At 40.2% G+C, this 27,264-nt stretch overlaps 1 protein-coding gene across 1 annotated transcript in view; it reads left to right on the plus strand.

Moving 5' to 3' along the window:
• The window catches only part of SLC2A13 (solute carrier family 2 member 13), a gene marked incomplete at both ends in the record, with an annotated part of 163,664 nt that overhangs the window by 105,322 nt on the left and 31,078 nt on the right, over nucleotides 1-27,264 (plus strand). The window contains 2 exons of the mRNA XM_082494963.1: nucleotides 10,287-10,450; nucleotides 15,721-15,841. Of these exons, the coding sequence (XP_082351089.1) occupies nucleotides 10,287-10,450; nucleotides 15,721-15,841 (285 nt within the window). The remainder of the gene's footprint in view (nucleotides 1-10,286; nucleotides 10,451-15,720; nucleotides 15,842-27,264) is intronic.

Raw genomic sequence — 27,264 nt, forward strand, 5'->3', positions numbered from 1 at the left:
CGGAAATGACTAGCAGAGTTAATGGGCAGTAATGTGGTCTCACCTGTAAAGATTATATCGTATTTCATTACCCAGTCAAAGGCCAATTTAGGGCTTTGCAGCTTTGTGGCTGTAAGATTCATTTATTTCGTGTGTATTCTACAGCTTATAAGTATATACTACCTGTCTTCTCTGTGTGGATGCAGTACCGTCTCTGGTGTATGCAGTACCAGGGTCTTTGAAGAATTGGCAGAAAATGTTAGAGATATTATTTGTGAGCTCTTAGTCCTATCTAATCACTCTGAACTAGCTGCATTCTCCCAAGGAGTTGTGCAAAGCTTATGTCCTTCTACAAGAAGACAGATGTATGTATATTAATGAGTTTGTTGCTAAGGGGAACGGTGGGGCTAATGCTGTCAGGATTGAGTCACGTATCTCGACCATGGAAAGGGCTGTTTTTAAATGGACATTTTTAATATAGTTCCCATTTGTATATATTGAAATTATTATTGTAAATACATATGGTTTTGTCATATGTTTATAATTAGGAAAAGTGTAAACAAAGCTCAGATACTCCAGTGGTAGGTGACAGTATGGTACATTTGGGCAGTTATTTCAGTGCTGTCTAATAAAATGCGAAATGGTTTCCTCAGGAGGCTCCACCAACAGGAAGACTCAAAGATGGCCCGTATAAAGCTCCACAGAACATATGTGGCGAATCTGACCCTGCGAGGGTGAATAAAAGAACTAGAGGTGCATTGTTTAGAAGATGTACTGTCTGAAAAGAAGCTCAAACTGAATAACACTTTGCCTTGCAGTGCATGGAAAAAAGTTCTCTTTTTTTCTTAACTGAAAAATGACTGAAAGATCAGATGCTGTAAGGAACACTGAAATTACTTTTTTTTAAACACTTCATAGTGCATTTATTAACATATGATTTTCCTTCTTGCCTGCCTGGAAGGGAAGTTTGGGATATTTACCATGATTCCATTCAGATACTAAACCATGGATGAAAAGTCAGGGTTAAACTGTGATGTTATTTTTTTACTGAACATAAGCAAAAATTAGTAGTAGTACATTTTTCCCCAAAAGATAAATGAAGCTTGCTCTTTCTTGAGAAAGCATTCTTGAACTAGGTTTGAAAGAAAGCCTGTTTCTTTTTTTTTCGTTACTTTTCGAGATCCTGTTACTCCCAGCTTGCTAACTCCTGGCTCTTACAGTGAGACTATAGTCTATATCATCCCTTTATTTGCCACTGGCCTTGGCTTAGACAAAGGGGCTGGCTTGATTATTACTATTGTTTTTTAATCCTATGTACATTTAGCAAGTCTATTGATTTTAATGAGGACTGATTTCAGTTTTTGGGATCCCAGACAGCTTATGGCAGGCATTAGTGCTTTGCAGTGTTAGAATACCCTGGAATATTAAACATAATTTAAATTAAACTGAAGTTGTCAGAATAAATGAATAACTGAATGAGGTATATTTTGTGAAACACCTGGGGGATTTTCTTTCCCTGCTTTTATACTTATTAATTTGCAGAGAGCACTTATCTGCAGTGAGCCTCTGGAGTGTTATTATTCTGCTGCGGGAATACTGGGGGATAACAGCAAATAGTCATCTGTCTTCCTCCTCTTCCCAAAAGCCTCAGTGGTCTCCATTTATAAAATAGGGATGATGGTAGTGGTTGTCTTTCATAAAGGGTCTGTCGAAGAGTTAAGCACTTATATATTGAGTGAAGACACCAAAGATAAGGTGAAAAAGTTGACATTACTTTGCTTTTCGTTGCAGTGCTAAGCATATAGGTGTTACAGACTCCAACCTGTTTGTTCTGTGCTAGAAACGGCATCTCTCTTTTGGGAAGAAGAGGAGGATGGTCAAGCCTTTGTTCCTCCCAGTGCTTTCATTTAATTTCCAGCTCTGCCTGTTACTCTTCAGTTTAACTCTCCAGTTAAATTCAACCTACTTCTTCGATGGGTTTAACTACAGGGTTCTGTCCTCAAATTTACAGAGCACTTTGTCTGTTACAGACTCATGTAGGAGTTTGGTATTATTTTTCTGCCTGATTTTTTTCTTTCTTTTAAGTAATAGTTCTAACTCCTCTTTGTATTTTACCATTTTTCTATTATGAAGAAGAAAACAATTTCCCTCGTCTATAGTTTCAGGTGAGACCTGGGAAGGACCCACATAAATGGGTGAAATGACTGAGCGTGAAAAGCACTCTGGCTGTGTACAAAGAGGTATCTATCTGCTGCAGACCAAATAAGCAAAAAAAAAAAAAAGAAAAAAAAAAGAAAAGGAATTTTTCTCTAATCTCACAGCAGATACTGCAACAGTGTTTTCAAATGACCCAATAGCTGTGTGACAGTATCCCATTAATTTAGGGAAGTGAATTCCTTTGTGTATCTTGGTGATCGTAAGCCTTTAAAGGTATTTTTAATCCCCGTCAGACACCGGTACACTTACTTTGCTTAATAGCTATAGAATTCAGTCTCTTTGAACGCTAAAAAAAAAATCCCATGTTTTCTTAATTAAATGGTAATCCTTAAAACCTTTTCATGCACCTTGCACGTGGATAACGTGTGGTGAATCAGAGAACCTATCACGTGTATAGAGTTATCTGTCAAACAGTACCAAATGCTGAGGGTTTTTATTATCAAAATGTACTGGTTGCAATAGATGGCATTCACAATGTCATTTCACTCTATGCTGAAAGCATTTATAAGACAATACATCATTACTGCTAAATGGGGAACGTGAAGGTATAATTACAGCAGGTAAGCATATGGTGGCACTCCCCGGGGTTGCCTCCCAGGCACTCATTTTGAGAAATCCTGTATAGACTTTGAGATGGTACAGCAACCTTTTCCTCGGAGGGCTCTTCAGGACTTCAAAAGCAGAAGCATGGGAAAGAATATTCAACTGTTGGTCTTAAATTGGAGTCCTATAAAGCAGCAGTCTGCTATGAATCAGCAGGCTTCAGTAAGATTTCAGGATCTAGTCCTTAGATATTTTGCCTTCTTAACCTGAAAATAAAGGTACGTGTATCCAGTAGTCCTGTTTTCTAGCTAATGAGCTGGAAGGGTCTTGTTGGCATCCAGTGGATAGATGATAATAGGCTTTTTGTTTGTACGTTGTCGTACAGGCATGTCTCATCTCTGCCATGAGATACTCCGCTGATGTGCACAAACAGCAACGTCTTATAATTGATTAAAATTATTGTTAAGTATCTTTTGGAAGACAACAGTAGATACGACAAAATGTCCCCGGCTGCCCTGCTGAAGTGATTCGTCATGTGAAGTAAAACAAGATGCATTGCGTTTGACAGAATTGATATTAGGCACAAAGTTTGTGTGTGTGTATATATGCATGCGCATATACATGTGTATAATTGCACGTGGGGTTATATATATATAAATTATACAATTTTTTTGTGTAAATGTCATTGTTCATATTCTCTGTGATTTTTAAATGCAGAAGATGGAACCAGGTTTAGTAATATTTTTGAAACATAACACCTGTTACTATTTTAGAGAACAGCGAGTGTCCTGCAGGAGGGACGGGCACTCAAGTGGTCTTGTACAGAGCAGAACCTGGAGGGAAGCTGATTGTGGTGTTTTGGGTGCTGCCAGTCTGCAGTAGGGCACAAGGATAGGACATGAGGTATGTTTTCAAAATACGAGTTGAAGGAAGGTGGTATACACACTAAAGGGGAAAGCCATCAAGTCATGTGATTTCAAGCAGGAGGCTGCCTGCGTAATTTTGAAAAGTTAAGTAAGTGAAAAGGTGACTAAAAATTTACAATCCGGTTGGATCAGAGGAAAGCAGAGATTGTGAGGGGTTTTTGTACAAAACCTGATACAACTAGTTTGGCTCGACAGGTTTGCCCCATCTGTCACTATATGGGCTTTCAGAGGGTGATTGTGGTTGTTTGATACTCCCTTTTTCAGCTTAACAGTTAATGTTTTAAGGTTTTAAATTTTTTAAGGAATCTAAAGGCTGTAAACTGACTAATGGATAGTCCTGGGACTGGTGCTGAATCATAGTGATGAAATGGATTTTTACAGCTTTTGTGATCAACTTTATTAATGTCAGAGATAAGGTTAGTTCTTATCCTTGCTGTGACTTTCCATTTTCATTATCCATAGCTAATGGAGATTCAGCATCAACAAAGTTTTGTCTGGCAAAGGCAGTTCCCATTGAAAAGTCAATATATGCTCAGGTATTTCATAATATCAGTGCTACTGTTGATATTAATATTACTAATTTATATTATAGGAGTTCAGAAAGGAGGTGATCAAATTTGTGTTTCACAGAATCACAGACTGGTTGAGGTTGGAAGGGACCTGTAGAGGTCATCTGGTCCAATCCACCCATCCAGGCTTAAAAAGCAAGGTAAGAGTTTAGGCAGACATGATTAGAGACATAGACAGGGAAGCAGCACAGTTTCAGTAACTGCCCAGGTCTCCAAACTGGTGTCTGTGGTGGCTCTGCATGCAGTCTCTGCAAGTGGGAACTGCCGCATCTCCCTTATCACTGTGGCATGCAGAACATGAAGCTGGGAAATTGAACCATGTTATCCAACATTCCAATTATATCATCAAATGCTGCAATATTGCTCTGCAATCCTTATTTCAAAGAAGTCTAAACAAGGGATATTTTACTTCGCTGCTTCCTGCTTCTACAGCACCTTGCCAAAGTGCCTGTTTCCCTTCCACAGGCTTCATATGGTGCTTAGCAGAGCCATAGCATCCCTCCTGTCAGAGACCCTCCACACACAGAGCATCTGCTGTCTTTGGCTCCTTCTAGATATCATCTTCTTCCTATCTTGTTTTCATTTACAGTACTTTGGCATCTAAGTTCCCATACGCTGCCCATGCTTTCTCCTGCTCTTTCTGTGAGTTCATCTATGCAGCTGAGTTGGCACAATTTAACATATTGGTGAAGCCGTGGTAATTCTGCAGGCCCTTGGTAATGAAAGGGTCAGCTTAAACTTTCTTGATTAAGTCCCTTTCATAACATAGGTGTAAATGGGTGGGACAGGCAGATACAAGCTTGCTCTTTCCATAAGCCTGGTTTGCTCTAGAAGCTGTTCTCAAGCTTATATAGCCCATCTTTCGCTAAACTGCATTTTCTCATTGTGCCTGGCCTTTTTCCAGCAGCGGTAATTCCAGTGGGAGTTTCTTGGCTCATGCTTGTTGTTCCTTGAGCACCTCTGAATCTTCAGACACGATATGATAGTTGTGTTTAAGCTGCAAACAAAAGAATGAAGAGGAAGACGTGTACGTTTGCAGGATTAAAAGCAGTTAATAACAGTAGTGCTATTATAAAAATTGATTTTTCAGTTCTCAGGAAAAGTATGTCCTGTGCAAATTCACATCAGGCCTTCGAGTAGGTGGAATTATTCAGGACCTGTATGTAGGAGCTTGGGGTCCTTCCCCAACTCTTCCACCTGCAGCGAGTGGGACACGGCAAGCTAAGCCAGCCGCTGCCGAGCGTTCTGTTGCAGCGGAGGTTCTCTATCCCATACCTTGGCATTGCCATTTGTTGGGCTGTTGCTATTCAGGTTAGCAGCATGTAAAACCATCATGATCTTTTATCACCCAAAGATGTGTCGTGGTTTAGGCCAAATCCACCACTGGGGACCCGAGGGACCCCAGACGGGACCGACAGATGCTCCCCTCTACCCCTCTACAAAGAGAGAGGCAGAGGAGGAAAAAGAGACTTAAGAGTTTAGAAGAAACTAAACTACTTTAATGAAGTATTAATAATAAAATAAAAAGAAATAATGAAAAATATATACAAAACCGTATCAAGCTCCCGAGATGACAATCACGTCACCGGCTGGCACTGGGGCAGTCCCAGGCTGGACTCAGTAACGGACGGGAACTGGATTCCGGATCTGGAGTCAGGATTGGGATCACAGGCAGAGAGAGTCCTCCTCAGACGTCGGCCATTGAAGGAAGAGCCCGTGACCCTTTGGTCCCTCAGCTTTTATACTGAGCATGAGGCAGATGGGATGGAATACCCTGTTGGTCAGTTTTGGGTCACCTGTCCTGTCCGCTCCTCCCTGCAGGTGGGACCCCACTATGCTTTTCCGCTTCCGACCCTCCAACGGGGCAAATAACAAAGCCGGTTGGCCTTGGCTGTTATGGCAATAAGTATAAGCAGGAGCCTCTCTGCATCCCATGCCTGGGCATCAGCTGTAAACACAGGTCTTATCACTCTGAGAGAGTGAACACTGTCTGCACAATATGCAGTTAATTTCAGTTGTTAGAAGAGGCCCAGCTAAGAAGCGAAGTTACTGAACAAAATTGGTTCTGTTTTACCTCAAACCAGGACAAGATGAAATGTTAAGGATGGCTTAGCTTGTTTTTCTCATCATCATAATACATATGTTCAAGGCATGTGTCAGAACAGTGAGCTATCTTGGAGAACACTATAGCTGTATTTATAGGGATGAGTGATAGTTTGCAAAAGGAGGGAAGCGTGAAAAAGATTAGAAGACTTGTAAGTTGAGTGGGACACTTTTGTTTTAATCGATATGAAATTTGAGTTAGTATTATACCCTTGGATGTTTTCTGCAAGATGGTGTCTGTCTAAATGGTCCAGCTTCCTGGTTGGTGTTGGCATAGTCTCATATTAATGCAGCTGCCTGGCTTGATAGATGGCACCATGGCCACTCTGCAAGTGTCCGTACCTGAAAAAGTGGACTGACCATTTCTCATCTGAACGTTTCCCCACTTTGAAAGTCAGCTGAGGGACAAGACTCCGTATTCCACGTGTATATATGCTGTAACATATTGCTTTTTGTTTTTTAAATAATTACGCTTTGTCATTCTTGGCCTGGAGAGGACCTTTGTTCATGCACAGCTGCAGAAAAAGAGCATGTAAATCTGTTGAAATTGCCACCATTTTGGATTTCTTCAATATTTAATGATTTGCTTCTTGGCTATTGCACTACTTGCCATTTCCCTTGGTGTTATTTCAGTTGAGTTGAGAAAAAAAGACAGAGGGTTTTGTTATGTCTAGGGACTGATTTTTCTTGGACTGAGTAGTTTGAGTAGTTGGACGGTGATTTCCAAAGCACTGTGCTAGAAAATATTAACAAACCCTTGCAAAGCAGTGCCAGATTACTCTGTTTTTGTTTTCTTAAAAGCAAAAATGTAAATGTTTTCAAGATGTTGAAAGGTACTTCTGAGTTACTTGGATTTATTAATTAATTTTACAAGAATTACAAATTCTTTGTTGGAGTAGACTTGGTAAAACAGGTGGGCTATAGCAGCCCCTTGTGAATGATGGGGGCAATCAAAGCTGTGATGGCACCTTATCGACAGGCATTTTTTTTTTTTTTTTTGATTGAGAGCTACAAAGCCTGACATGGTGGGCTGCTTCTCTGCTGCTGAATGAGCTGACCTAGGAACCTCGATGCATCTGGAATTGTCTATGAGAGTCTGCTTGAAGAGGGGAAATTCCCCTTTTCTTTAAATATTGAATGTCATTGCTTTAAAAAAATACTGACTCTTTAAAGGGGAGGAGGGAGGAAGGTGCTTGGGGGTAATTCAGTTCCTCCGGTACTGTGCATTTTCAGTGTATAGTCAAAGGATTAGTCTGAGGATTCTTAAACGTGGAAATGTTTCATCGTTTTTTTAATGTACAGCAGCTCTTTTTAGACCAAATTTGTAATTTTGACATCCTCAGAAATTATCAATATTAAAATATTTCTGTGTATATCTAACTCAGTTACTTTGTGTGGCTTTGTAATTGTCTGTATTTATTTGCTTTCTAAGATAACAGCACTTGCTTAGAAATTCCGGGGGTACACATGTGCTTTTGTAATTTTCTTTGCCTTTTATAAAATAAACCAGGACTACGCAACTTTGTCACTGAAATTGCATTCTCTGCATGAGCTGCAGTATTCACTGTGGCTGTAAAATATCACAACTTGACCTTTTTCTGCCACATAGGTTTTTTCCTTGTCAGGAAGGAATTATAAAGACCTGTCATCTTGATACATTAGTAGGCAGTTAGGGCTGCACAGGTTGGTATAAAAAATGGGCATACTAAAATAGGTGAACATAAGCAAATATATTTAGTAGTTATCATAATCTATGCAAGTGTTCTTTTAAATTTTTGAGATTAGATTGGTATGCCATAATAAACATGAACGTCATTGACTAGCACCCAGGCTTTGGTAGCTTGGCATTTGGATTTGCAGAATCTAAATTTCCCTGGTTTGTTTTCCCTAGAAATGAAATACATTGTTTATTTAAGCATAAGCAGTAAGCTGCTAGTTGAGAATATGTAACCAGTGCGTGCTATAGGGAACCAGCAGGAATGTCGGGGGCAGAAGGCACCCGTTTATATATATTGGGCTTTAGACATCTATATGCTTTTGTGTGATTATTTATTCTTTGCTTTCTTAACCTTATAGAAACAGCATACTATACATTGCTGCTGACAACTGGCAATTTCTGATTTCCCAGTAGAACTGGATTTTGAGAAGATTTAGATGTGTGAAGTTAAACATGGCTTCCTGAAGCCTTGTCTGTTGGACGTAAATAGGAGTTTCAGCGGGTGTCAGTGGGCCAAGACTTGACATTTATTGTTATTTTCCTACCCTTAAGAAGAAAATGAAAGGTGGCATTGGGAGATCAGACTATTTGGATGATTTTGGTGACTGGAACAGTGCAGTATAATGTATGTTTTGACAGGCAGTTAGCAATTTAATTTAAGAAAGCCTTAAGAAGTGAGGATGCATTAACATTAGTGGTTTAATTTGGATGACGCCTATGCTTTATGAATCTTCATCTCTCCAAGATTCACACCCTTGCTGGGATCTCAGAGTGTGCAGTTCTTTCAGACACAATGAGCCTGGATGAGATGTTGTAGTCCCTAACGGGCAGGCAGAGCAGCGAGCCAGGCTCAGAACCCATGTGTGGGTAGATACTGGGTCCTCAGTACCAGCAGTTTCACTCTGAAGGTCTTCTCCTGCTGCACCATGAGTCTCAGATGGCTGTACTGGTGGGGAAGAGGAGCTTGGGAGGATCTAAATACATGTCTTAGCCAAAGGGAAAGGCCATAACATACAGCTGTAGGCATAATCATTTATGGCTGGTAGTGTCTTAAATGGCTCGAGCACTTTTGCAAGTAGTCAGTTGAACATATTGACCATCCTGGATTATTGGTTTGAAATAAAGTGTTTTATGCTTAGAAAAGAAAAATGTGGGCCACAAAAATTGCTGAGGATAGCATACCTGGGCATTAAGACAACAGGGGGACATTTAAAGCAAGCTGCATTTTGACCAGGAAAACAAAAAAGTGAGCTTTAACATTTTTGATGGTTATTACTGTGTGAAAGCCTACAGGCTGCTAGGTGTTTGAGGGCTTGAATATTCAGTATTTCAGTCAGCACAAATTAAAAGAACAAGATGAAAAGTGCTTTTGCACCATGAACAAAACTACTCATGTGTTTTCTTGAAGATTTATTTAGCTCTCCCTGAGAACATAGGCATACTATCTGTGCTCATTTGATCTCTGTGGAAAATGGTAGAAGGCTTCCTTTTCTTTCCCCCTTTTCCTTTTGCTCAGTTGATTTATTTATGAGCTACTGTTTGTGTGGAATGGTTGATTCGTTTTAGAGAGGAGTGGAAACTTCTGTCAAATGCTCCTGTTGGGTGTAGAGTCATATCCCTGCAACGGGGTGCTAAGGCACTTCAAAGCAGTCGCACGCTGGATAAGACAAAAGTAATACGATAGAGAAGGTTTCGGGCGCTTCAGTGGCAGTGAAATAAAACTGCAAAACCTAAAACCAGGAGGTTGCAAGTGGCACTTGCAACGTGTTAGATGCCATAGATTAGTTCTGTATGACCTTTAGCGGGAGTGAAAACGTATTTGATTTTTGAGCTATCTTTCCCTAGACAGTACACAGAGTGCTAGAATCCTGCATGTTTTGGCAGAAAAAAAGAGAGAGCACAAAGCAACAGCTGAATTTGAAAGCCGGATTTATTTAAATTAAAAATGCAAACCCCATTTCTGGCAGAATACGATTGACCATTGAAAATACAAACAGCCAAGGGAAGCGGAATTCATCTCTCAATGTCTTCCAGTCAAAACTTTAGCCAAGTGCAAGTTATGCCTTGGTTATGCCTGATTTCCCGGGGTAATTGCTGTCAGTCTGTGGCTGCATTATGCAGGAGGTCACACTTGGTATTTGCTATGATCTTTTTTGATTTAAAATCAGAAACTCTAACGTGAGCCAAATTGAAATCAGCGGTGTTCGTATTTGTCTCTCCCTCCACTCACAGGTACTACAGTGCTACCATTTTGCAGATGTCCGGAGTTGAAGACGACAGGCTTGCAATCTGGCTGGCTGCACTGACAGCATTTATAAACTTCATTTTTACTCTGGTGGGAGTCTGGCTCGTTGAAAGAATGGGTCGCCGGAAACTTACACTTGGTAGCTTAACAGGTGAGTGTTTAATTAGTGTATTGTATTTTTCTCCTAATTATTAATAAAATTAAAATAAAATTTCAAGCGCTATTTTTTTCAAAGTACTCCTCTTTAAAACAACAGTGTTGACCCCATCTTCTCCCTGAAATCATACAGCTTTTCAAGACAAGTAGTGTAGTACCACAGCTAAAGGCTGTGAGAGAGGTTTAGCATGTTATTTTTTCAGGTGCAGTTTTTCATTCAAGCTATGTTTGACAATGTTTTTATTTAGCTTTTCAATGCTTTTTTTTTTTTCAGTATAAGGAATCAAATGCTTGGAACTTCACAACTGATCAGTTTTTAAATCTCATGTGTGTATATGTGATATGTAATTTCTGGCTCATTAATGGGAATTCAGAACATATTATCAAGAATTATGCATATCGCATAGCCATTGCAGCACTATTAAAAAAAGTAATGCAGTTCTTTGCATAGTTATCTGAAAAACAATACAGTAAATACCTTACCTGCACGAAGGTGATTTTAATTAGTCTCCTGTATGAGATACTAAAAGACAGAATTCTGGATTTTTACATTTTTTCCAAATATTCAAACACCGTAACTCATCACGTAGCCATCTCTTGGAAGCAGGAAAAGGCAGAGCAAGCAGTCTTGCCTACCCTCAGCCGCGTCCTGCCATTTACCGGTTAAATCCTGCTTGCTCCCATGTTACTTGCTCGTTCTGGCTGGAGCAATCTCTGACCCATACCTCCCTCTGGCTGAACGTCTGAAAGATTCAGATGTTTACAAGAACAGGGTTTGGAAAAGAGAAACCATTCCTGCTCCTCTTGAAATAATGTTCATAAGTGTTTAGCTGGGAGGGTTTAATGTCTCCATATTTTGTTCTGTTGTTGCTGTCAGGGATCCAAACTTCTAGTTAATGCAACACAGCAGAGTGGGAGACCACCTGCCAAGTCGCTGGCCATCTGCAGTTCCCAAGCGATGGGAAGTAATCTACACTCACAGTATTTGAGTGCGTTTATATAGGCAGAACAGTGATGGCACAGTGTCGCATACGGTTTGATACGCAGTTACCCAGATTTGTAAATTAAAACATGCAGTTTGGAGGCAATTTGGTATTTCCGAGTTGTTATAAATCTGTATTTGGTGTATCACCATTTTGATTTGGAGTCGAGAAACTTGAAGAGTTTTTCACAATCTAAGTTCAGAAATGTGGTCATGACAGAGAAGATTGGGAAAGCATGTTCCTCGCATCTTAAAAAAAAAAAAAAAGAACAAAAATCTCAATTTGCTACTTTTATCACAGTCTACCTCCAGATCAGTTAAAATACATCTCCCCTGTAAATTCTTCTATATGTCTCCATCCAGCACCAAGTGTTTCAGAGGGGAAGGACCCAGTTCTGTACCATTCCCTATGCTCTATACCCTTTTTTCCTCTGTGGTAATTGCCTGTTTTCTTGTCTTTCTGCAAGCGGATCTCCTGGCACTGCACTGGTGCTTCTGGTTCTTGGGTGCTGCCTCTCCTTTATGGAATGGAGTATTTGTTATATTTGGCCCTGATACCTCATATGTCTGGCCATCCCCCCAGGAGTTTATTGCTTCTCCGGACCCAGCCGTTTAGGTGTGGTTCCCACCTGGACTTGTCATACAATCACAGAACTCTGCTTTTTGGCTCTGGTTAACATATTCAAAGGTCATACATTTGAAATGTAGGTATAAATATCTCTTAAAAAACATATTAGTCATAAACCAGAGAATAATATAGAAATTAGACATAGAATTAAAGAAGGAGAATAATAGTTATTTGTTTATGCTGTTTGGACACAAAGTAATTGTTTGGTAAAAATATTCTTGGTCCTTCTGTGGTCAGTTGCCAGTCTGCAGCATCACTTCATCCATGCTGCATCGCTTGCTGTGTTCTTTATCAGACAGCCCCTTCGTAAGGAAAACACAAATAGTGACAGTAATGAAATCATATGTAAACTCTCTGTACTATTTAGAATTTTTTTATGTAATGTTTGACACTTTGATTTAGGTAGTGGTGGATATGATGTGTTTTCCTTAGCCAGAGGGCTGTTTAATAAAATGATAATTACTAAATCTGCTGATGGATTTGTTTTCCATGATGAGTTTTCTCATGGGGTAAACTAATATTTTAGTGCTCTACTTTGGTTTGCGTTTCTAAGGTCATTGACTTTCACACCGAGTTATTACTGACTGCTTCTCTGGTCTCTGGAGAAGCCAGGAATGCCCCAGTCTCCCATTACATAAAAAGAAGACAAAACCTTTGCCTGCTGCTGCAAGGGTGTGGGTTTTTTTTTTTGGTAACGGTTAATTGATTTGATGTTTGTTAGATGATAATCTACAAGAATAATCAGTAGGGAGATAGTAACATTAGTATTTTCATTAAAAGGTAACATACTGTAATTTGTTTTTGTAAACTTGTGCAGCTTTTCCTGTTTTCTGAAAACATTTGGGAAGGAACTATTTTGTGTTGAATTTAATTTATCGTTATAATTTTCAAAATATTAGCAAGTTTTGAAAAATTGAGCCTTTCAGATAGATCCAGAAGCATTAGGAAAATTATAATAATCTGCTTCTGAAAAAAAACCTCACCTTTTTAGTTCTCATTACCACAGTTACTGATTCCTCTTAGTTTCCTATTCATTTTATATCTTGGCATCATTTCTTTATCTTTCTTCTGCTCTTTTTCTTCTCATAATGTCTTTCTTCAAAGCTGTTAATTGGGAAACATGCAGGAATTTTGACAAGTGCAGTATCAATTTTATTTGTGTTTTCCTTTTCCCCTTCCAGAAATTGTGAATTTGAAAGCATGGTGATACTCAGGCATTAGACAATTTGTATATCTTTTTGTAACAGAGAAAATCTAAAATATCTTCAGGATATTTCCTTTTCTTTTTTTTTTCTTAGCTAATAATGTGCTGTCGTATGGTTTTGTTCATCACTGTCAAACTTCCCACAGAACGAAAATGTATAATAAACTTCATTTGCCAAGTTTACATATTCAGTACTTTTCCAAAGAAATAAGACATTTGCAGAGGTACTGGAAGTGAGTGGTAGTGTATTTGGTTAGCTTAAAAGACAGACAAAGCATATTTAGAATGAATATAAATAAGATTATAGGCCCTGTCTAAAGATATTTGCTGTCTGGTTTATGGCATTTTGAAAGTACAGTAAATCTAGTGCAATATCCAGCCTGCCCAGAAACCCGGGATTATTAGTGGTACCTACTAGCTATAGCAGTACAAAGCCAAGTACAGAATAAACTGGGATCACATTTTATGGCGGGTAGGTGCTTTCTCTACGTACGGTTTATGATTGAGTTTAAGGTCTTGGTTGCCTCGGTTCAGGTAAACGCGTGGTCCGGTCATCTCCAATACGTGCATATTCATGCCTATTAGTCATGGCTGCTGCACAGACACATTCATGAATAATTTCATTACACAGATCTTGGTACTTAAGATATTATTTATATCTCAGAAAAAGTTTTTCATATGCTTGGTGGGTTTGCCCGCTTTCCTAGCAGGCACAACTCTTGCTTTTCTGTTCAAAAACACCATCAAACCCACCGCTGAAACTGCCAAAACATCTCCTCTGCCCACCAAAAAAACCCAAACCCCAAATAAAAACCAGGCAATGTGTTATTTCTTGAAGATTACCAGAGGACATGTTACGGTTTTTAATGTAGTGGCATTTCTAAAGGCTTGCCAGGTGCATTTCTCAGAAAATTACTTACATGCTTCTAACATACAGAGCAAAGGGGATGATGAGGAGTATTTGGAATTGAATACACCATCCTTCATTTGCCTTCAACCAGTAAGCTGTGTCACTGCACACTTCTAAATGTCTGCTGCCTTCTGGCTGGGATGCGCTTCAGTGGTTTGTGAGTCTGTTTTTGTATGGTAAGGATAATGTTATTAGATCATTAGTAACTAACTCAGAATCATAGAACCATAGAATGGTTTAGGTTGGAAGTGACCTTAAAGATCATGTAGTTCCAACCCCCCTGCCATGGGCAGGGACACCTCCCGCTAGACCAGGTTGCTCAAAGCCCCATCCACCCTGGCCTTGAACACTTCCAGGGATGGGGCCTCCACAACTTCTCTAGGCAAGTGGTTCCAGTGTCTCACCACCCTCACAGTAAAGAATTTCTTCCTAATATCTAATCTAAATCTGCCCTCTTCCAGCGTGAAACCATTACATCTTGTCTTATCACGACACTCCCTGATAAAGAGTCCCTCCCCATCTTCCCTGTAGGCCCCCTTCAGACACTGAAAGGCTGCTATAAGGTCTCCCCGGAGCCAGGTTGAAAAACCCCAGTTCTCTCAGCCTGTCCTCGTAGGAGAGGTGCTTCTATCCTAAAAAATAATGTATTTTTAGATCAGGCTATATATGTTATTTGTGACCTCTCAAATAAAACATGCCACATAAATAGTGAGTGTACAGATAGGCATACAGGGTATTTTATACACCATAGAACTCGATGCCTGGTCAAGTGGCAAGATGCAAAGGTTTTATATGTCTGTGTGGTGAAGTGTATCAGTTTTCATTAAAATGATACAGCATATTGTGTGTGTGACAAATAAGGTAGGAAAACTATGGGTTATGTTCGGGTAGCGGCCTGTTGCCCAAAGTAGGAACCTTTTTTGCCGTCTTCCCTCTTGTCATTTTGCCCAGCTCGTGCACAAGGAATTTGCTGGGGGACACAGGACCAAATAGGTGGAAGGGGGTGGGGTTTCCCAGCAGATGTTACGTGTGCTCTTTGAAACAAGATCAGAAATTGCAGTTGGGCTTTTTGGTGGTGTTTTTATGAAAAGTCAAATTTCTCTCATTTCACAAAGGGAAGTAGAAGCACTGAAAAAGCTGATTCTGTTTTCTGTTTTACAGGAAAGCCTTCAAGTTTGGGTGTAGGAATGGGAAAAAGTATGGCGATTTCAAAGTCACTATTAAATGTTATCTCTATAGCATTATTTTCAGTACCAAAAAGAATATATCCATTCATTTATGCAGTCTTCAATTCCACATATTTAAAAAAAAGTCTCAACCTGTCAATTTAATATCTGGACATTACACCTGATGCACTTGACTTTAACATCTAACCTAATTCAGGATGTGGATGTAGCAAAGGGTATTTGTCTTAGGTTCTCATCACAACTCCTTAGCGAATGCTGTGTGCCTTGCTTTCCCAAGCATAGTTCAGTTCAATAGAGAATTATTTCATGTGCTCTGGAGAAAAGTATCACATTGTTCTTTATCTGTATTTTTAGGTACTGCTGTAGCACTCATTATCCTAGCTTCGGGATTTTTGCTATCAGCTCAGGTCTCGCCAAGAATCACACTTAATCCACCAGATCCTTCACATCAAAACTCTACCTGCACAAAATACAGGTGAGATTTCATGGTCATTCATCCAATCTTCTTGAAGATTGTTTCCAGTTAACTGAGTTTTACAACCTAGTGTGAGTAATAGACAATTGTTCACAAAGTCTAGTACAAGGAACTAACTAGATAGCCAAAGTTAAAATCCTAACTTCCCTCAATAGAGAAAATTAGACTCTTTGTTTAAATGCTCTGAATAATCCTTTGGAGTTTCTTGGACTAAATAAGGTGGGTAAGTGGCAAACTCCACACTTGAGATCTCCTTTGTTATATCACACCTTCTGCAATATATAGTGGACACAAAGTTAGGAATATTTTAAAAGTAATTTTTAAAAATTCTTGCTGTTATTCATCTACTTGTGTATTTGTCATGTATAACAGCTGTAAACTCTTCAAGAAGATGTGTTCCTTGCCTTTTGTTTTCCTGAGTGGAAAAAAAATAATCTTCAGATAATTGCAGACCAATTAACAATTAAAATAAAAGTGATTTTTTTTACCTTTGTTTCTGTAGTGGGTAGAAGATGCATTTTCATGTGCAATGATTGTTTCAAACAACATTACTTTAGGGTGTTAGGAATGTGTCATTTTCTATATTGTGTGGGTTTTATTCACGTGTGAGTGCTCTTATGTTCATTTAGCTGGCAGACTAGAAAATTCTGTATTGAGTGAAGACCAATAAAATGGCTGAAGAAATTCTTATTTATGTTCAAAATTTGTTTTACATGTGTTTGCAATAGAGATAAATACCAAGAAATGAGAGGTACGCTTCTAGTTTCCTAGCAATATTGGCCAGAAATATGACTCATGGCTTTTCATATGCCAGCACGATGTCTTAGGTGAAAGATTCTGAGGATCTGAAGCTTTACAGGACCCTGGGAAGGGGACAAAAGGTCTTCAAAAAAGTGTAAATACATGCTAATAACTGCAACATTAGATACACCAGATATGAGAATCCCTAAATGCAAAAGCTGTATTTTTAGTTGTTTTCTACTGCAAAGTCAACTATATTTTGCAATTTTTGAGATGTGCCTATTTAGCTTTTCCAAATGGCAAGTAATCTGGTTAAAAGATGCAAAGAGGGAAAGAGCCTCCAAGTGCTCTCCTTTCAGAATAAGATAATGTTAATAGCAGGGCAAAGCCTAGGACTTAACTATTTAGAAAGGGTGTCTGGAGAGCACAGATACACCATTTACAGAACTCATTATTTGTTATCTAATAAAGCTAGATGATTATGTAACCTGAAACAGTACAAAATCTGCGTAGAAGAAATATGGTTAATACACCTTAAGAAGAAATAAAAAATTATTCAATGCAGTTTTCAGTTTCCAATTAACCACAGCTAGTCAGGAACGGAATTTAGACTTGCTGTGGCTTGCTCAGTGTGCACTTCTGGGCAAAAGCATGAAAAATTAAAGCAGGTAGTTCTAGTAGAGGCATGTTGTTTCGTGAATTATTGGAACACTTTAATCTGTCATAATTTCTGTTTCTGACATGAAGTGAGCAAAAGCAGATATGATAGAAATTCAAAGGGTCTAGAAAAGGGTCTAGAAAAGAACAACAAAAGAATTGAAATATTTTCATTTGGGAGTATTTTTAAATAGGAGGAGCTCTCAGTTTAAAGATAAAAGTGAATGTATAGAGGGGGATGTGAAATAATGAGCAACATATCAGAAAGCTTTAGTCGCTGATATTTTAATCTTATAGTATACCTTGGTAAAGAGATGCAAAAGCCAGGAGAGTTGAAATTAATATATGTATGCAGTTGCCCACAGATCATGGATTTAGGCTACAGCACCCACTATTTAAAAGGTTTTAAAAAAATAGGCCTTTATATGGTTAATAACAACTCTTACACTTCTGTATCTGAAACCATATTTGGGTTATCAATTTTCATACTTCGAAACATTACCAAACCCTTCTTGCTAGAGCCAGAGGAATATTAGTGTCCATTTTGGGAGGTGATATCAGCCACTGACTCTGTACCAGGAAGCCTCAAAATTCCAGGTGTCTTCAGCCAAAGGAGCAGTAAGTACAAGAAATATTGTTTGCTTTCAGGATGGATCAAGGGAAGAAAAACTTCTTAAACATTTTGTCTCCAGTGATGTCTTCAGAAGAGCTTAGTTTTGGCATGCATTTCTACCAAGCTCTTGTGGCTACACATAAGGAATTCATGTTAATTTCTTCCTTTATCTAAATTATTTCTGGAGGGGATGTCATACAGGCATACATTATATTCGACTTGGAAAAGTGACCGTTCAAGATATGGGCATGCCTGCTTTCTGTGCACGTGGTCAATAAGCTGAATGAAATTTAAAAAACTGTTTTTGTCATGAGAAAGTAGATGGTGACTTCACCATTCCACTCGGGTTAGAAGAACTTCAGCATAACATGTATTGTCATGGAAGAAAGAGGAGGTGGGGACTGCAAACCAAAGGAAAGCTAAAGGCTGGGATGTTTTTTGTGGGGCTCGCCTCTCTCTCCTTTTTGGCCCCAAAGGTGTTCCCCATGGCAGTTAAGGAGTTGGGTCAAAGAGATTCTCAAACTTGAGGATTTGAGAGTAAAAGTCTACTCTGCATAATGCCAGTCTTGCGTATTTTCTGTGCTACTGCAAGATTAATGGCATTAAAGGAGCTGTGCAGATAGCCACCATGTATTGTAGCAAATGTTACTGTAGGAATAGTTACAAATAAGATATCCAATCAAAGTAAAATGAAGCAACTTAATGGCAGTGGTCTCTTTCTGTTTAATCCATATTTTAGCTTGCTTCAATATAACTGCTGGTATCTCATATTGCTTAGCATTGTATCTTGCAAGCCTTGAAGAGGTCTCAGAAAGTTTTGGAAAAGCAAAAGACAGCAGGACTTCAAAAGATCAACGTGCAATGCCATCTCCCTGTAGCCAGCATAACCCCTTTTAAATATGTGTGCCTACACAAACGCAGTTCATAGTCTCCTTCATCTAATGGTGATGCAGTGCTTCTCTGAGGTGAGGTACGCTCAGTCAGAGTCTAAACCTGTTTGCAGCTTTGCCATCTCAGGGTGTAGGGGTGCTTCCTAAATAGAACTTGTATTTGTCTCTGTCAAAGTGTATTTATAAGTTGTAAAATCATCAGTAAAATGTATTTTGTTGGCAAAAGTTTCACTGATACTGTGCAGAGTAAAGATGCTTTTTATGTTTGCAAATCCGCTAGGTAAGTGCGGGTGTCCATTATGGAAGCCTTAGAGCTACCACAAACAGTCTGTTTGTTTGTTGTTCCCTCAGATCTGTATTCCTCTGCACAGATTAATTCCTGCTGCTAGAATAACAATGAAGATAGAACAGACTAGCAGATAAAGAACACAGTCAGTGTCCTGATTCAAAAAAGCACCTTGAATACTATGCTCTGAAAGAGCTGTGCTCTACAGAGAGACATACAGGTTGCTTGTATGTGCTTGCAGAAAACAAACCAATAAGATAAACTGCAAATATCGAGGAAAATACTTTCATTTGGTGTTGTGATGTATAATATTGTAGTTGATCGACAGCCAAAAAAAGAATCCATAAATCAGTGAAAAAAATTGAATGTAATCCTCGATCACAAGGACGTCATGGAAATAACACAAACCCAGCAGGACACCCTGGACACTGAAATTCTCTTTGCCTCCTCACAGGTGGAAGTGGGTGGGTGTCTCACTGAGGAAAGGCAAGGTGAATGCTCATCTGTGCGCCATCCTTAAATCTAACTCCAGTTTCACGCTCAACCTGTGTAAGGTTGTATAGATGTTTGCAGCAGGACCACTTCTCATCTTTGACCGTAATCTCCTCAGCAGCTGTGATCTGTTACTTATCATCAAGGCCACAGGCTCAGGGATAAATTTAGGAGTACAAAACAACATTGTCCCAAAACTTGTAATCTTAAAAATGAAAACGAAAAGATAAGCTAGCTATTCCTATTATTATTCTGACTACTCAAAATTCTGTAGACATGTTCCTGGTTCCGGAAGGAGGTCAAGGTTAGGGCATATGTACTAGCTACTCTACTGCCTTTTCCCAATCTTTAAAGAATCAAAGGTATGACTGTCCCACTCTACCTTTCTCTGGGACATTCACCCACTTCTGGAAAATGACAGTTGTCCCGTTGCCTCGTATTCTTGGTCTTTTTGTCTCATTTCATTCCTGTGTCTGTCTGTCTTACTGCACTTCCTGAGACTTTTTCAGCTGTAGAAGACATAATGTGAACTTAAGACTGCTTAAGCAATATTTTTCACCTCAGTTACTGTATGAAAGTGTTAGCTTTTGTGTTAAGCTTAGGTTAACCCTTATATCCTAGGGAAATGACACCTGTGCGCGAGAACTTTCTCAGGTCCCTTCCTGAACTATTGTCTTCAGAGCTTGATTAAAATAATACAGGTGGTGCCAGCTGTGCTGGGCACACAAGGGCTCTGTTGTTCATCTCTGAATTAGTCACCCTCATGTGGTGTGTAAGTTCACTGTACAAATACACACCACTTGGATGAAGGCACCAATATCTAGTAATCTTATGTAGCAGTTTTACAAGATAGCTAATAGGCAGAAATATATTTGCTTTATGAATAAGCAAAAGTATGTAATTGTGATCAGTCCTTAAAAACCCAGCTAGTACCCAGCTAGTAACTCAGGCTGGGTTTATTGTATTTAATAGCCTTAGGCTGCATGTAGTATGTTAGCTATTGTACTTTATTTTGTTGAGTTGACGCATTGACAATCTGATTTATCTGCAAACTAGACATTGGTATTCTTCATACTGTCACTGTATCATAGAACCACTATTTTTTAAAATATTATTCTTATTTTATGTTTCTAGTGTCAAAGTAACTAAGCTACTGGTCATTCTGCTAACATAAATGGCAATAATAAATATAGTAATGTGTTTCTGCTGTTAAGTTCAGAAAATTATGAGTGCGTAAAGAGATAAACATGTTTGAGAATACTTTTGGCAGCTTTTATGAAATGTAATTAAGATTCTGATAGACAGTTTATGTTGTAGAACTATAAAATGACCTTGACAGTGTGGAAATATATTAAGTAGATAATATAAGGATTTATTGCTTGGTAATAATGTTCCATTTGCTGGCATGTTGCTCCTATCAATCAAAACTTGTAATTTAATTTAAAATCATAAGAGATAGGAAGGAGTATGTCAATTCTGTGTAGTATGCATCTTTAATGTGAATGAGGGAAATCTCCTTTCATCAATTTAAGCACAAAGATCTGGAAAGTGACCTACCTGAACTACGATGTCTGTGAGTGTAATGCAGACCCTGTTAACGGTTCCACTTCCTTTGTCTTTGAATCAAACTCTGCATTACTGAGGGAGCAAGGTGTTATTCATATAGTAACCTGTTAACGCTTCACATCTCCACTAATACTTTTTAAGGCTTTGCTGTTTAACAAAAACTGAAGCAATGTTTAGGGAATTATTTTGTAAAATCTTCTGAAGTGATGGTGTTATGTTTTATATGGTCTGCAGGTTTTAGTCACACAAGGATGATTTTAATCAAGTTTGAATAAGGCTTGTATCTGGTCAGCCCAGAAGCTGGCAGTATAGTATGTATGTGTAGGGTCTCTGTGGAAGAGTAGTTTTAAAAGCAAAGTATTCTATGGAGACGGCCATTATGCTCAAATTAAAGGTACATGTAAGGCAGTTGTTTCTTTATTTATATCTGTGTTGCTCAGTTCCGGTCATAAATCAGGAAGCTGTTGTGTGCTGGGGCTGTATAAATAAATAATAAAAAAAAAAGATCATCAAAGACAAGAAACAATTGATACCTATGTGCAAGTAGATCAGGACACTTTTCATGTGGTGTCAGCATTCCAGCCCAGTCTGCTGTCAGGGTCCTTATAGTAGTAGTGGAGTAGCCATGATGATCTCCAGAGTTAAGCAAAGCAAGGTTTGTAGAGAGTAGTTTCCTTTATAGGACTATGGTAGGTGGGAAAGATGGATGAGCTGTTGGGGTCCTCCCTGGGTCTAAAGCAGAAGTAGCAAACACCAAGAAGCTGAAAACAGTTGCTCTGAGTTTATATAAATTGTGTTACTTAGTTGAGGCATGTGAATCTTTGGAAAAGAGGGTCTAAGGAAAGTTTGAAGAGAGATAATGTATTGATATGTGGCTTGCATATCAGGGACGATAAGGATTGAGTACTGGTCTGGACCTTACCTAGGAAGGAGTCACTGAAGAACAGTCTCAGTGGATTGGATGGAGCAGGAGCCTGATTTAAGATGAGGAAGGGTTGGTCATACTTGAACGTAACTGTGATTTAGATCTGTTGGAATAGCTGCGTGATAAATTACAGAACTGCGGGTAGCGTATGAGTACTGTGGTTATAAATGGTAGCTTTTCCTTATGAACATCACTGAGTGAATACATGTTACCTAACAGACTGCCAGTAGACTGCAGCAAATAAGCTTCTGTCATTTGGTCTCCTATAATAGCAGGAAAGTGCTCTTGAAGTCCAAGTGGGTTTTTCTCATTCTTTGTTAAATATTGTATTTTCTGTGTCCCAGATACAACAGCTTGGAGTGATATCTTGCAGTTACCATGCATTTTAACTACTTAAAGCATCCCTTATAATCTTAGTCAGTGATATTTAATCAGAGTTTAATGTTTAGCTTTTTGAAGCAACACAGGAATCATCAGAAGTATTACAAAATGCTTGATTTCATGCCTGAGGTGCAGTGAAGCATGTGCAAACAGCATATGTCCTCACACACAAGCATCAGACAGTTTTACACAAGGTCCTAGTACCTAACTGAAATGACTGTGTTTAAAAATGAAGTAAGCCATTTATGAGAAAAACCTTCAGCTCTTTAATTGCATAGCTGGCTGGAAGCTGAATGCACCAATGTCCTCATGTGTCAAGAGAGCCGATAAATCTACTGCAATATTTGTCCAAAAGTCCTTATATTTTTGTTGTGTTAAATATCATGGCTGTTTTTCTTGTTTGGATTCATCGGTTGCCTGTGTCCCTTCTTCAGTCCAGTTGGGTAGGCATGCTCTGACTGGTGATCTTCAGCTCAGCTATCCTGGCCATTGTCTTTCAGCTGGAGGAAGAGGCATTCTCCGGCTGTGGATAGGAGAATACAAGCACAGAAGCAAGGAAAGTTTAATTTCAGTCTGTTGTTTTTCTATAAAGAGCTGGAAAGCAACTACACCAGCTAACTACACCAGCTACACCGCATGCTAAGGGAGGTAGAGGATTGTGTGCATAACCAATCTTGAGAGCAAAGAATAAACCTGAGGGCATACCAGGTAGGATGAAAGATCCACCTGGACTAAGATCATATCTCCAGTATGGCAAACAGCAAAGTAGAAAGCAGCACAATCAGAGAGACATTCCTTTCCAGCCTGTGGTGATTTGCAGCTTATGTTCTTTGGGTGGTATGTGCTAATCCTCAGTAGATATTGCAAGACCCTCCTGTCCCTACATCGAGGCTTTCCTGCCTGAGATGTTTTTTTATTGTTTCTACAGTTCTATGAGGAAAAACTTTTACAGCAATATGAATACTTGCATGTTGCAGAGCAGGAGCAGTGGATTCAACAAGCTCACAACTGTGGAATTTATTCTGTGGAGAAGACAGGGCAGGAGCAAAACATCTTGCATGTTGCGAATGTATCAGATTTTCACACATAGATACTTCTTCACATACACAGGCTGATTGTGCAGCATATGCTTAGTGAAGACTGATGAATCCAAAACAAGTAGAAAGAGTCCATCCCCAAGAAACTCCCCTATTTGTGGACATTTTGATACCCTGAGAGGCTGTTCATGCTACCCATGTAGTAGAATATTATGAAATCAGCTGTAACACTCTGGAAAAGAACTACACATTCCATAATATATTATCGAGCTCAGTTTGTATTTCTGTAACTGGATGATAGTAACACATTAATATAGTTTTATAATTGGATAACAGATTACGGAAGGCAAAGTTGAAAGTTTCTTAAAATGTGGCAGAAGTGAGAATTGATGAAATGTTTTGAAAGTAACAATTCAGAAATTGAGGTTCAGCTTGAAAAAGACAAAATAATCTGACAGAAAGAGAAACAGTGCTTGCAGAGCAAGGGCACTGGGCAAAGGTCTTTTACTGTTAAATCACTCAACAAAAATTGGCAAGGTACAATTTGCAGCTCAAATTAAGAGACTCCTGAGAATTGTAGGAAAGTCATTACTTACAAGGTCATTTTACAAATTTAAAGCACAACATATAATGGCAAACCAAATGTAAGTATGGAGTATTCTAAGCAGTGGGGAAGAAGCAGGGGAAGAATCAATTGTGAACTTTTCATTGGCTTCTGAATTTTAGGGAAGCAAACTTCCAGCTGTTCAAGGAGTTAGTCAATAGGACCCCCTGGGAAACTGCCCTCAATGACAAGGGAGCAGAACAGAATTGATATAGATCTTTAAGGATGCTTTCCATAGAGTGCAAGAGCTCTTGATCCCCAGGTGTAAGAAATCAGGAAAGGAAGGAAAGAGACTGGCATGGCTGAGCAGAGACCTGCTGGTCAAACAAAAGGGCAAGAAGGAAATACACAGGCAGTGGAAGGAGGGACGGGCATCCTGGGAAGAGTATAGGGATGCTGCCCGGTTGTGTAGGGATGGCGTTAGGAAGGCTAAGGCACAGCTGGAGCTGAACTTGGCAAGGGATGTAAAGAATAATAATAAGGGCTTCTACAGATGCGTCAACCAGAAAAGGAAGGTCAAAGAAAGCATACACCTCTGATGAGAAAGACTGGCAAACTGGTAACAACAGACAAGGAGCAGGCTGAGGTACTCAACAACTTTTTGCCTTGGTCTTCACTGACAACTCTCTTCCCACACCTCTCGAGTGGATGGACTGCAAGGCAGCAAATGGGCGAGCAAAGTCCCTCCCAATGTAAGAGAAGATCAGGTTCGTGACCACCTGAGGAACCTGAACATACATAAGTCTATGGGACTTGATGAGATGCATCCCAGAGTCCTGAGGTAGTTGCCAAGCCACTCTCCATGATATTTGAAAAGTCATGGCAGACAGGTGAAGTCCCTGGTGACTGGAAAAAGAGAAACCTTTGCACTCATTCTTAAACAGGGTAGAAAGGCGGACCTTGGGAACTACCAATCTGTCCACCTCATTTCTGTGCCTGGGAAGATCATGGAAGAGATATAGAAGCTATGCTAAGGCACATGAAGGACAGGGAGGTGATTCAAGACAGCCAGCATGGCTTCACCAAGGACAAGTCCTGCCTGACCAACCTAGTGGCTTTCTGTGATGGAGAGACTACATCAGTGGACAAGGGAAGAACTATGGATGTTGTCTATCTGGACGTCTGTAAAGCCTTTGACATGGTTCCTCACAACATCCTTCTCTCTAAACTGGAGAGGTATGGATTTGATGGGTAGGCTGTTTGGTGGGTGAGGATTTGGTTGGATGGTCTCATCCAGAGGGTAGTGGTCAACAGCTCAGTGTCCAGATGGAGATCAGTCACAAGGGATGTCCCTCAGGTGTCCGTACTGGGACCAGTACTGTTTAGTATCTTCACGAAATGATGTAGAGAGTGGGATCAAGTGCACCCTCAGCAAGTTTGCAGATGACACCGTGTGGAGTGCAGAGGTTGACACACCTGAGGGAGGGGATTTCATCCAGTGGGACCTGGACAAGCTCAAGAAGTAGGCCTGTGTGAACCTCATGAGATTCAACAAGGTCAAGTGCAGAGTCCTGCACCTGGGTTGGGGCAACCCCTGGTATGAATACAGGGATGAGGGGATTGAGAGCAGCCTTTCCCAGAAGGACTTAGGGGTACTGGTGGATGAAAAACTGGACATGAGCCAACAATGTGCACTCTCAGCCGAAAAAGCCAACTGTATCCTGGGCTGTATCAAAAGAAGCGTGGCCAGCAGGTTGAGGGAGGTGATTCTTCCCTCAGACAACAAGACAATAAGAAGAGATTCTTTCAGTATATTAATAGAAAAAGGAAGACTAGGGAAAATGTAGGCCCACTGATGAATGAGATGTGTGCCCTAGTGGTGGAAGACACAGAGAAGGCAGAGTTACTGAATACCTTCTTTTCTTCAGTCTTCACTGCTAAAGCTGTCCCTCACGAATCCCATACTCTGGAGGCAAGAGGGAAGGTCTGGAGAGAGGAAGATTTTCCCTAAGTTGAGGAGGACCGGGTCAGAGACCACTTGACCAAGCTGGACATCCATAAGTCCATGGGCCCTGACGGGATGCACCCGCGAGTGCTGAGAGAGCTGGCAGATGTTATTGCTAGACCACTCTCCATCATCTTTGAAAGGTCATGGAGAACAGGAGAGGTGCCTGAGGACTGGAGGAAGGCTGACATCACTCCGATCTTCAAAAAAGGCAAGAAGGAGGACCCAGGGAACTACAGACCAGTTAGTCTCACCTCTGTCCCTGGGAAGGTAATGGAGCGACTCATTCTGGATGTCATCTCCAAACACGTTGAGGAACAGGAAGTTATTGGAAGTGGTCAACGTGGATTTACCAAGGGTAAATCATTCTTGACCAGTCTGATACCTTTCTATGATGTTATAACTGGTTGGCTGGATGAGGGGAGAGTCGTGGATGTCATCTACCTCGACTTTAGCAAGGCTTTTGACACTGTCTCCCATAACATCCTCATTAGGAAGCTGAGGAAGTATGGGCTAGATGAGGCGACAGCGAGGTGGATTGAGAGCTGGCTGTGTGACAGAACTCAGAGGGTTGTGATCAGCGGCCCAGAGTCTAGTTGGAGGCCTGTAACCAGTGGTGTCCCCCAGGGGTCAATACTTGGTCCAATCTTGTTCAATATATTCATTAATGACCTGGATGAGGGGACAGAGTGTATCCTCAGCAAGTTCGCTGATGATACCAAACTGGGTGGTGTGGCTGACACCCCAGAGGGCCGTGCTGCCATCCAGCGTGACCTGGACAGGCTGGAGAGCTGGGCAGAGAAGAACCTAATGAGGATCAACAAGAGCAAGTGCAAGGTCCTGCACCTGGGGAGGAAGAATGCTAGGCACCAGTATAGGTTAGGGGCGGACCTGCTGGGAAGTAGCTTGGAGGAGAAGGATCTGGGGGTTCTAGTAGACAGTAAATTACCCATGAGCCAGCAATGTGCCCTTGTTGCCAACAAGGCCAATGGAATCCTGGGCTGCATAGGGAAGAGTGTGGCCAGTAGGTCGAGGGAGGTCATTCTCCCCCTCTGCTCTGCCCTGGTGAGGCCACAACTGGAATACTGTGTCCAGTTTTGGGCTCCCCAGTTCAAGAGGGACAGGGAACTGCTGGAGTGAGTCCAGCGAAGGGCAACTAAGATGATTGAGGGCTTGGAGCATCTGCCTTATGAGGAAAGGCTGAGAGAGCTGGGACTCTTTAGCCTGGAGAAGAGAAGGCTGAGGGGAGACCTTATTATGGCGTACAAGTATCTAAAGGGTGGGTT

This window comes from Vanellus vanellus (assembly GCF_965231255.1).
Source record: "Vanellus vanellus genome assembly, chromosome: 1".
Lineage (NCBI taxonomy): Eukaryota > Metazoa > Chordata > Aves > Charadriiformes > Charadriidae > Vanellus > Vanellus vanellus.